The 12522-nt window shown below is 46.8% G+C and overlaps 1 protein-coding gene across 5 annotated transcripts in view; it reads right to left on the bottom strand.

The window, feature by feature from the left end:
* Positions 1–12522, bottom strand: part of CSMD2 (CUB and Sushi multiple domains 2) — a 267542-nt gene that overhangs the window by 177298 nt on the left and 77722 nt on the right. For all 5 annotated transcript variants that reach the window (XM_090124247.1, XM_090124246.1, XM_090124248.1 and 2 more), the window contains one exon: positions 4799–4993. In XM_090124247.1, the coding sequence (XP_089980373.1) occupies positions 4799–4993 (195 nt within the window). The remainder of the gene's footprint in view (positions 1–4798; positions 4994–12522) is intronic.

The raw sequence follows: 12522 nt of genomic DNA, 5'->3' as shown, positions 1-12522 counted from the left end.
CTCTGTCAGCTGTTCTCCTTCCTCAGGACCATCTGCTGTTCCAACACAGGAGGCACGGTTAGTTTGGGTCCACAGGTTGCCCAACCATGGCCATAAGTGAGGGGAGCTGTGGCACTCGGTGCTCCGTTGCTTGAAATTCAAAGATACCTGTTTGCTGCAGTCATATTTCCACTGAATGACATTACTGGTATTGGTACAGACACCAAAGCACAAGTGAAACCATCAGGTAATGGCAGTCAGGAGATCTCTCGTGTAGTTCAGCTCTCTGTTCAAAGCAGGGCTGATTTTCAGGCCAGATCACATTGCTTAGGGTTTGCCACAACACACTGCTGGGTTACTGCTGATGCTGGAACCAAGTCAGGCCCCAGGAAATCCTTCAAACTTTGACACAGGATTCACACTCGAGCTTCCCTTTCCAAAAAGTGAAAGAGCTACTTGCAAAGCCCTCTTCTCCTACAGAATAGAGCGGAAATGCTTTTAAGAGGATGAGTGGTTTAAGCCAAAGAGGATCAGCATAAATCACCAGTTTACTGTATGTTCACATTTTAATATCTCATGAATAAGATCCCCTGTAAATACTAGAAAGAAACACATGCAAAGAAAGATTCTTAGCCAGTGACCTCTTCCAGACCTCACACCCAACTACCAGCTGCTTCAGCAACGCACTGAGATCTGAAGAAGCCCATGTATCCTTCAGATACCTGCCCCATGGGGCTGTTAAAGCCAACTCCATGTGTTACACCAACTCACAGGCACCCACTCACAACACCTCTGCACACAAAGCCCTACACCTACAAACAATCCAGCCTCTGGATGTCAGCCCCACAGCCTCCAGAGCACAGCTGCATTGGCCAAACGAGCTGCTCCTCTTGTGCTCATGCAATCCTGCAGCCCAGAACCCACAAACACACCCAAGTGCAAACCCTTGTTGCTTTTGCAACAAGCTTTTCCTCCAGGCAATTGCTCAGCCTCATTTACTGCTGGGGTCTCGGAACTTTGAGGCAGTGCTTCTGTGTAGAAGGAGAAATGGAGACTACACTAAAGAATTTTGATTTGATGCTGTATTGGAGATTTGCAGAGCTTTCTACCATTAAAATATGTTCTACGATCTTCTAAAAATCTTCTTGAACAGCCATTCAATTATTTTGGGCACGGTACAATCTAAGCAGCTGTTGGAGTTATAAGAAGACAGACCACTTTTAATGAGATTATGCATATTTGATACTCTTAAAATGTAGCTTTGCAAATGTTCTCAACTTTCTCAGCTGGCTTACTGAATTTTTACTCAGACGCCTACCAGAATCATAAACCTATCAGTTCTACTTAAATTCAGCAAACAATCTGGGCAAGACTTCTCTCCACATGCCTGAAAGTGCCTTATGAAACAGACATTTCAGAGCGTTCCTTCAGAGCTGCACAAGTACCACCCTGCCCTGCTGAAAAGGAACTGGGGGTACTGGTGGATGGCCAGGAGCCAGCAATGTGCCCTCACAGCCCAGAAAGCCAGCTGTGCATCAAAAGCAATGGAGGCAGCAGGGTGAGGGAGGGGGTCTCAGAGAGGTGGGGGTCTCTCCTCCCTGGAAATATTCAAGGTCAGGCAGGATAGGGCTCTGAGCACTTGATGGAGCTGTGGGTGTCACTGCTCATTGCAGGGGAGGTGGACTAGATGGCCTTTAAAGGTCCCTTCCAACTCAGATGATTCGATCCTATATACAGAAAACTGCAGGATGCGACACACAAGATGCAACAGGGAAGCCATACAATACCCTGACACACTACAGATGGGATAAACGCCAGCTCAGATCAGAGCTTGGAGTCAGCACCTGGCTCACTGAGGATGTCCAGTGCTCGAGGTGTGTCTGCAGGCTGCCCCTGTGCCCCCAGGCAGAGCCAAGCCTCTCCCCCAAGCCCTGCCATGGGCACATCAGCACGGAAATGCCACCCGCTGCTGCTTCATTGCTCCCAGAATGAGATCACCACAGTTTTAGACCTTCCTGCCACACAAGCAAGGAACATAATTCACCAGAGCAGAGCGTGTGCCGAGTGATTTTTAGCTCAGAGCCCAAGAATCAATTCTGATATAACTGTGCTTTCTAAACCACCAGGGAGCCGCAGCACCACTGCTTCCATCGTTCTCTGCAGAGCAGTGCTTCACCACTCCACTCCTTCTGCATCTGGGATTCCTTCCTGCTTTCCTTTCTCATTAAGGATGCACTTATCCCTTATAAAAACAGTACTTCTAAGCTGAGAGATGGGTGAAGGGATGCAGACAACTCATGAAGACGGAGCAGCTGAGCCACAGCACTCCTCTCCAAGCGCTGCTGCTGCCCCGGCACCGCTGAGCTCCAGCTTCCCAAACACTTTCATTTCTCATTCTTTTCCTACCATGCATTTCTTTGAGTCTTTGATTATTTCAATGCACGAGGACTGGAATAATGGAGACAAGGCTACCGAAATATAGAAAAGGATGTAACAGAGAGGAAAGCAGGTACAAAGACAAGAGCATAAAGGAACCAGTGAGAAGGTATCGATCAGCGTGGCTGGAACTCTCCTGCTGGTTTCTGCACTTGTCTCCCACCTCTGCCCTTGCAGTGGGAGGGGAAGAAGCAGAGGGCAGTCCCCACACCGAATGCAGTGACATCAGACAAGTCTATTCCCAAGGCAGCTGCTCCCCAGATTGTAACACCTGCTCAGCTAGAGGGCATCTTTCATCTTCATTTGTCTGAACGTGACCCAGCAGCACGACCCACCTCCAGCTTGCGTTAGAAAAGAAAACACACATCCATTCTGCAAACTTTCAGACGCAAATCACCAGTAAGCCAATATTGACAGAATTAATTACAAGCTATGCAAGCCACAAAGATCTTCCATCTCTCAGGGAAATACATATTCCTCTTCAGGCAGTAGTCTTTAAAACATGATTATCCCTGCAGAAGAAGGCACCAAATCTGCCTGCCTGTCTCTTCACCCCTTGCAACAACAGAATTCTGTACCACCAGTTTATCAGCCAAGCACCAACATCTGAATGCTGAAACCCACTTCTGGTAGAAGGAGTGCAGCTGGTTTTCAAACTCAGCAAGTCAATTTGCAGATTGTCTTTGCTACTTTCTGCCTTCCTGAGACAAGATATAAATGTTACATGAGAAGATTTCTAGTTCCTGCCTCCAAAAAAAAAAAGCGCCATGGAAGTTTCAGTGCCAGCTTTGAAGCAGCAGGATCCAATCTTTCAGGAAGGAGCGCCGCACCTCCAGGAGCCTGCAGGCTCACAGCACCACGAGCACAGCTCAACAAGGCAGCACTTCCCTGAGATCAGAGCAATTCACACAGCACCGTTTCAAGCACCATAGAATTTAATATTCCTTCATTCTGAAGTACATCAGATGCCTCCATCATCATCGCTGGATTCAAGATTGAAACAGCGGTGTTAAAATTAAAATTGAGCTTGGCAGTGCAAGACAAAAATGCAGAGATGGTCCTTCCTCCATCTGTGGTGGGGATCGCAGCAAAACTACAACCATGCCAACCTTCACGTTTCAGCACTTCAACACCTGTTGGGGTCAGAAGTTAATCTTTCCCTTATTGCAGACTGCTACACAAATACCTGAATAATAGCTGGGCCACGGGAAGATGGCACGCTTCCTTTGGAGGGAGGTGAAGGATACACGGATCCATTCGAGCACAGAATCTGCTCTCTTCTAAAAAGGCCGCTGCCTCGTGTGCTCTCAAAGCTGAATGCAGGCACACGTGCATTCGGTTTTTACCTCATTGGTTTGTTTGCTTTTAAGGTGACAGTGAGTCCTGATTGAAAGGAGAAACGCAGGCTCGTAAGCAATGACACTGAGGTGACAATGGCAGCTGTCCCTCTGCAGCACAGCATGGCTGGGTGAACCTTCAGCACTGTGATGCCCTTGGCTCCAAAGCAGCAGGTAAGCACACGAGAAATACACAACACAGCACACGTCCCTGCTGTGCAACTCGTTCAAGAAAGCATTAAAAACACGCCAAGCAAACAATATTTGTTCATTTTAAATTCAAGATTTATGCTACAGCTTAGAACTGCTAATTGATTGCACAAGCAGAGTCAATAAAAAGAATCAATAGAAGATGCGCTGCTGAAGTACACAAGGAATTGAGGGGAAAAGACTTGAAAGCAGCAGCAACTGTTTTGGTAAAACAACACAGACACTTGTATATTTACAGCCTCTCCAGTCCCTCGTGGCTCCAGAGGATCAGCAGGAAGCTCTCTGTGCTGATAAAGTAATCAAAGCTGTGCTGCCCCAAAAGGCCTGCAGGAAAGCTGCCCATCCCTGCCCAGTGCCACCCCCCTCTCACCTCCCCTGTTGGAGGCTGCAGCCCACAGCACATCTGCACAGACTCCCTTCTCTTTACAGGCAGCCAAAGGGGAAGAACTGAGTTTGACGTGGGGGAAGAGCAGAAAATTCACTCTAAATTTTCCAATATTTGATGCAGAAAAATGCATGGGCTTAGGAAGGTGCCTTACTGCAATGGGTAATGTGGCTGCTGCTTTTTTTTTTTTTCCTTCTATTTAAACAAAGAAATTGGAGTTAAAGCAGCGGTGCAGCATTTTGAATACTTTGAGCACTTCATAACCTTCCCATTAGTCACCCAAATCCTGGCAGCTTTAGGGAATCCAATAAAAAGGAACCTCAATATTAACTACATCATGTTTAGCTTTCAACTCTTTAAAATCAAGCTTACGCTCCATGAAGTTTTTCCCAACCCCAAACAGCTCCTTAAATCCCTCCTCGTTGTTGCAGGAGGAAGGAGGGCACTTTACCTCTGCAGAAGGGGAGAGGAAAATCCCAGGAGGCTCCGTTCTCCGTGCTGGCGTGGCAGGTGAGCAGAGCGTGGCCCTCCAGGAAGAAGCCAGGGTTGCAGCTGTACCTCACTTTGTCCCCGATGCTGAACGTCGTTCCTTGCTGCACACCATTCTGCAGCCTGCCTGGGTTCCCACACGTGTGGCTGGGTAGAACTGCCAAAGGAAAGCGATTCTGGTTAGGGATGGGGCAGTGGAAGTGAAGTGCTATCAGGTGGGGAATGCAGAACTTGACTCCAAGGGAATTAAAACGGAAGAGCAAATAACCATGCAGCTGAACTTCAGTCATTAGGCTGCTGACGGTCAACAGTTGTGTGGGCAGCAGCGAGGGAAAGGAAGGACTCATCTATAGGGGATGTGGGGTTGGCCCTCCTGCCCCCACCCCCACCGCTCTGCTTCCCACTGTGGTCACTCCAGGACCTGAACAGTTCCATGTTCAGCAATAACTTCACATCAAAGCAGCAATGACCACACACTGCAATTGGGCGATGCTACGGAACACGTCAGCTGGGGTGAAAAGCAGTGCAGAACTAATGTTTCATTTTCTGTAATGATACTCAAAGCCCCAATTTAATTAAATTACCAATGTCACTTTAAAAAAAAAAAATTAAAATGAACCCAACTCTTGGTTTTATGCTTCGTTCCTTTAAAATTAATGACTAGAACTTCGCTATAAATAAAAATCTATCATTTTTAAAAGTCACTCTAACACTAGCTGCTCCCTAGTTAATGAACTGTGAAGAATCAGACAACCCCAACCTGCATCGTATCTTAAAATCACACTTGAAAAACAGGATCTCATTTAAAAATTCTGCTTCGTTTGGCTGCCTTAACTAACTAACACCGTGCTGCAGGACGGATAGCACGCGTGCTTTTGGGGGAAGCAACATTAACTCCTTGATTGCTTTGGATTCAATGGGGCTGCTGAATGAGTTGATTTCTATTTTTTTTGAAGACACTGGTGCACATCTGCGGGAGGCAAACACTTCAGCATCACGAGCCAAAAACCTCCCTGCACGGAGGCTGGTGCTGTTTCCAGGTTAACATCAGCAGCAGAGCCAGCTGCCACATGGGGATGCTCAGTCACATCCCCGAGGATGTGACTGTGGAGACCAATCCATCACCCCAAACGTGAGCTGGTGATGTTCTCCTTCCCCTGTGCTCCTGAGAAAGCCCAGCTGCATTGAAGCCCCACAGCAGATCTCAAGGTGGGAGCCCAAGGTCCTGGGGTGCCTCGAGGAGCCCAGCATGGGATGCAGGTGCCTCAAATTTAGGCCCAGCCCCAACTCACCGAGCCGGGGCAGCAACTGTGTTGGCAGCAAAGGATTTGCAATTCTACTCCAACATTCCTTAGAAGAGATAATATTATTGCTCATCCTTGGCTGCCTCTAACAGCCAGACTCTGATTGCTTGAGAGATTAATAGAACTGTATTATTTACATCAGATGTCGCACAGAATAATATTATTAAAGCTTTGTCTTACCCATTTACCAATTCCACTGTAGATTAGTAGCACGGATTTTTTTCATCCCCATAAAAGCTTTGTTCCTGGCAATCAACATAATATTTTCCAGTGATTGTATGGAAATGAATGCAGCCACAGACCAGATTGGTGCAGATGAATAGAACGTCCTGTTAGTCATTTTGTAGCAAAGTCTGTTGCTTTCCACGATGAATATAGAACAGTTTATTTTATTTGTCTTGATTTGAAAGGCTGCCAAACCCTTACCTTATTTTATGTCAGAGGAAAGGAAGCAGGGTTATGCTATTGCAGTTGCACCTCATCAAACCATAAACACCAGCGTCCTGAGCACTCCCTGAGGTGACACTGCAGAGGAACCCTGGCCATGGGGTGATGGCAGCATGGACTGAACAAGCCCTGAGCTCACGAGGGGAGGGGAGAACCATGGCTGCAATTGTGCCAAGAGCCTGAAAACTGCTAAACAAACTGGAAACGGAAACACCACATTGGATACATTTCCACCACCCGAACGTACAAAGCTGTTACAGAGCAGCCGGAGCTGACAACCATCAGAAGCTTCACACCATTCCTTGACTTCCACTTTGAACCCCGTTTGGTTTTGCCATTTCTCAGCCCCTCACCCAGGATCACGACGTTGGAAAGTCCCAGCATCGGAAGCTTTCAAATCCTAGCGCTCCTCAAGCCACGTCTCCTCGTTCCAGTTCATTCGAAATTAATTAGTAGTTTTTAAGTCATTAGATGTGACTCAACGCATCCTTGGACAGCATCCCGCCATCAAGATAAATTCAGGCTAATTACATCAGCCTTTCCTAAAACCCCACGGGCTGTTTTTTGTCAGGAAACACAGGCAAAAGACCCAGAGATGCTTCTCATGCTGCTCATCACACTGATACGTTTGAGTTACGTTACCAGTTCAGGTGCTTTCAAACAAAAACTCAAATCCATCCCTACTCTGCTCACCATTCAGGAGAGGAATCCTCCCTGCTTCCTTTCAAATTAATCTGCAGTTCTATTTTCTCCCTGTATTGTTTGAATATAAAGTAACCCCAACATTTAACACATCTAGCTACCACATTCCAGTCTATTACCCTATTTACATAGCTAAGAGCAACATTTTTATTGCTTGAATCATCTGTGGTAGTTTATGACAGATATTTCAGTGCTATCGTTGTAACCTTGAAATCTTATCAAGGAGAGCAACTTTTACGATATGAGATCATACATCACCTCCTCACTCAAAACTGATTTTCATTCCTGAGCTTTAAAAAAAAAAAAGCAAAGCAAGGCAATGCCAGAGCAGGCACTTATAGCTCCTGAGTGCAGCTACTACAGCAGGAATAATTTATAGATCCCCATGAAAGGATGCTGCGTAGACAAAGCAAAATAACAAAACCATTGACCTAAACCAGTTGGCTCAGCCAAGACTAACCCCCAAAGTTCATCTCCAATTTGCCTTTGTAAGGTCTCTATTGTGACTGCACTTCCCAACATGCAGGGTGGGTGCAAACCACAGCACCCAAACCCAGTGATGGACACTCAGTGCTGGGCAGAGCAGCGATCCTGGCTGCTGCCTTGGGTGCCTTCCCAGAAACCCAAAGAGAGCAAAGGGGTCTTTAAGCAGAACAGATGCCAGATTTCCATCACATCCCAGAAAACCAATTCCAGCCTCACGTCACGTTGGCACAGAACCCACAGCCAGCGCAAGGGTGAACTGCAGGGGGAGGGGGGGGTCCATGAGGAGCACCTTTCTCTCCCCTTCTGCCCATAAATGTGGGGCTCAGTACCACAGGGATCCTCCACCAACCTCCAGTATCTCCCACCAGTGTTTCAGTGCAATGTGTTTTAGTCCCAAAGAGTTGTAACCTTCAGAATACGTGTCCAGTATGTGTTACAGAAAAGGAAATAAATGGTATCTTCTTCATTTCATTTTATCCTTTTTTATGTCATGATTCATTTCCAGTACTGCCAACAGAGATAAAGCTAAATGGAAACTATTTTTTCCCTCTAATATTTCTTTGTTCACTAAAAAACAGCTAGATAGTTACTTCTGGATAATAACAGACCAGAATGATTCATCATCCATCTTCTTTGCAGTAGTAGTTCTAGGGCTTTTTTGGAAATTCATTTTCAGTTTTCAATTTCCCTTCCTGCAATGCACTACAGCAACCCCAGCACAACTTCCCAGAGCATCGAGAGAGAGCTGAGAGTGCTTCAGGTCTGATTAATCACCCCGCTGCAGAAATGGCACAAGATTCCAAACATGAAAGCAATGAGGATCACGGTGGACGTGGCAGTGAAGCCCCTGCCCCTCTAATGCCCTCTGACCATCTCAGCCCAACTGCAGAGCTGCTCAATGTGCCACCCCTGCTGCAAACTGTGTGAATACAGCTGGGTAGAGGAAAGCTGTTATTTGCACCTCAGCTCACTGCAGCACCAAATCAAAGGTTTGAGTTCACAAAGCACACAAAGGACTAACATGTGTGACTGACAGCAGGACAGATGCAGCCCTTTTCACGTATTTACACGTGTATGTAAGTGCACAAGTTCACACACACATAGGTAGTTTTTATGGCCATTTCTCACCACTGGTACAAGCGGGACAAGGAGAGTTGGATTTATAAACCACCATGTTCTAAAGAGAGGGAATGGGAAAGAAACATCCCCAGAGCCAGCAGGGGGGATGGTATCTGCAGAGCTGCAGCAAGCAGGGGTCCCTGCAGCCAGGACTCACTGCTACTCACTGATGCTTTCAGCTCTATGCCACATCTTGCATCTAAGCTCAGCAGAGGATGCCTGGCCAGCACAGCAGCATGGACACAGAACTCCTCTGCCCTGGCACATGCCCAGGTCCTCTACCCCCAGCCCAGCCCAGGATGCTCTCCTGCATCGGCAGCCTCATCAGCAGCCACTTGAGGACATGCTCATCTTTGTGAGCATGCTCCAGCCCTGCTGCTTCTCCGTGCAGCAACACTTGAACACAAGCTTAATTTAAAGTATGCGGTTAAGTGTTTTGCTTAGCAGGAATGGATTTAAGTGCATGTTTAAAGGCTTCGTTGAACTGGCATTTACCAGCTGCAGAGCAACCTGAAAAGGCTTCTCCCAGGAGCAGGAGGGTGGCTTTGCGTTCCTGTCCTCTCTTCCTCCCTGAACTAAGGTTAATCATCCCTAGGGAAACCAGCAGAGCTCCGCACTGGGAGAGGCTCAGCCGGCTCCCATCCAGACACTGGGTGCCAGTGTTGATCCGCTCAGTGTTTTGCTGGAGACCATCCCTGGACAGAGAACAATCTTTGTTCCGTTAAAAAAAGCCACTTCCAACTTTAGAGCCTGCATTGTTTATCTGCGTATTGATCTTCTTCTGGCTATTGGCTGAGTACCCAGAAACAAGAACTGTAGCCAACTACATCTGTTCCAATAAATATTTCAGAGCAACAACGAGGCACCCAACCCCGGGCATCACCCCACAGTGCCAGGGCTGCCCCTGGGCCCTGCACACCCACAACCCACCCCTCCACCCAACCCACATCAGCAGCCCTCTGGAGACCTCAGAGGACCCACTGGGATGGCACCATGCTTCTGCAGGGAGCAAACTATATAAAACTGCCAGCTGTGCCCATTTCCTCAGGAGTGTGGCCAGAAACTCACCTGTAACTCACACTTCTGTTTCACCTACATCAGATGTCTGAAAAATCCAGGCCAACCTAAGCATGCTTAAACCACTTCATCGTTTATTTTCTAATTTATTACCTTTACAGCCCCGTGTTTTGGTACTTTTTTAGGAAGCTCGGCTGCTCAGCGCTGCACAATGGCCAATACTGCAGGCATGACAAACTGGGACAAAAACCATCAGCCAACCAAAGAGGTGAAATTGCAGCTCATGAGGAAATGCCCTTGAAAGCTGGAAAGGTGAAATATTACACTGCTGAGTAGAAGAGTCAATAGTAAAAGCAGCCAGGAATGCTGAGCTCAGTGTGCACACAGCTCACTGATAACCAGCAAACATAACTTGAAGATGATGCCATAACAGAGCTGCATTAATCATGAAGCCTTCTGCTTTCTAGCACTAGAGGTGCACCATTAATTTGCAGTTGTAAATGATTTAAAAAAAATATCTAAAGGTGATTTTATCATCTTCTCTGGAAACAAAGCTGAAGTGATCTAATTATGACCAAAAAAACAAAACAAAAGCCAAGCCTAGGGCTGAGTTCTGTTTCCTAAGTTCACTGGTGCCTATCTTGCAGGATTTGCCCACAAGCAGTATTTTGCAAGCAATGCAATAACATGCACTTATTGCAGAGAACAAGTTTTTAGCCCCACGTGGGACTTCCCCAGTGCCTAAATTTCTTCTGAAGTGTGAATGATTCTGACTTCAGGTCCTTGTCCATCTGTTACACGTCTGGCTGCCATGCAGAACTGCCCTTTCCCCACGCACACACACGTGTCATGGGCACTAAAAGGGCACTTACACAAGCTGACATTAAGGCAGGCAGGGAAGGCAGCACTGGTGATGCCCTTAAGACCAATTAAACCTAAAAGCCACCCCAGCACCAGCCAGAAATCACAGCTGACACGACCTGCAGGGACACGGACAGCCTGCTGCCACGTTGGATCACAGACATCACTTCAGAGACCTTTTTGTGGTGTGGGTGTTTGAGAGGGATGGAGAAGTGTTCTGTCACTGCAACAGCAACCAAACATCGCTCAGATCTCAGCCAGAGAGATGTCTGGTTGCTCAATGCACCATCAGCAGAGCTATGCAGCTCTGGTTGCAGTTAGTGAAAACAAGGCTGGGATGCAGGAAAACCTGCAAAGGCCCATCTGACAGACAAGGAATGGTGCTGCCTTTCTCTTATACACAGCAGTGAAGCAGCAGCAATGTTCTTCCTTCACTGCACTCACTTTGCTAAGCACAGTTTGCGCAGATGGCCGTGCAGGATGCTCACCTAAGGCCAATCCTGAGCAGCGTGATGGACAAACCCATCAAGGAGACCTCACATATTGTTGCAAAGAGGTGTTAGAAATGAAGAATTCTCATAGATGTGCTGCATGAAAGGCGTCTATTGTATAAATATTGTCATGGAAACAATACAAGATTGCTTTAAAGGACACTCAGAACACATCAGTGAAAGAGAGAGGACTGGGAACCTGGGGAATAAGATTCCAGCATCTCAGAATCTGAATCTCGTCCCATCACAAGGAGCAAACCTATGCTTTGGTATACTAAAGGTGAATGCTTGGGCCTCAGCAGTACAAATGTGCTCAGAGGAAGATCATTCTGAATCAGTCTGAACATAACCACACATCCAGGAAGGTGTGGATGTCCGACCCTTTCCAATCCTTGTACTGGAAAAGGAGAATTTACACAGCTGATGTGCAACTCAATACATGATGTGCAATTCAAGCTAAAGCCCTTTTCTCCAGAGATGTGCATCAGGCACTCAGAGGAAAAGCACTGGAGCCAAAGTGACACTGGAGTGGAAAAAACAGGGTAAGAAGATAAGGCAGAGGGGGTGATGTGTTAGCCTCATACTCAGCAGTAAGTCACTAAAACTTTTAAGAGATTCATGCAGTGGACTTTTCTATGACTGCTGCCACAGCCTTCCTTCCAGTAGCTGTGCTGAAGCAGATATTTTTAGGCTGAAGTCCTTTATGAGCTGTTCATCTTATTACTGCTTCATTCCATTCATTACATTTTTAATCATGTCCAAACAACCGAGCTATTAAATAAATTCCAAAGCAGAACAGCAGGCTGTGGCTTATGCAAGCTAAAGATCTGAGCAGCAGCAGAAAAAGGCTACTTTGGTTGGGGATTAAACCTTCCCATTCTTAAAAAGCACAAAGCAACCGCTGGACTCAACTGCCACATATTCAGGATTATGGCCAATTCTCAGTCCTGTCTCCTGCTGACATCTTAAAAGACATTCAGGACACGATTTGCTTTTATAGAAGTTACAGCCCTACCACAAAGGAGGGAGAAAGTTATATAAGTATCCTTTCAGTAATGAACTCCACACTGTAATGCTTCTGTTGGCCTCCACCAGAGCAACTGCCGAGGGTACATTTGTTCAGTGCAACACTGGAAGCTTCCCAGATACTGTTCAGACAGCTTCAGCATCTCATATGATGTTCTGAAGGGAGAAACCCCAACCTGCTGGGACCACAAGACATGGAGCACTGCTTCCCATCCACTGCTGGCAGCAGTGAT

Source organism: Phasianus colchicus, chromosome 24 (assembly GCF_987193195.1).
Source record: "Phasianus colchicus chromosome 24, bPhaCol1.hap1.1, whole genome shotgun sequence".
Lineage (NCBI taxonomy): Eukaryota > Metazoa > Chordata > Aves > Galliformes > Phasianidae > Phasianus > Phasianus colchicus.
The sequence above is the reverse complement of the archived record's forward strand: the minus strand, read 5'-3'. Positions and strand labels throughout refer to the sequence as shown.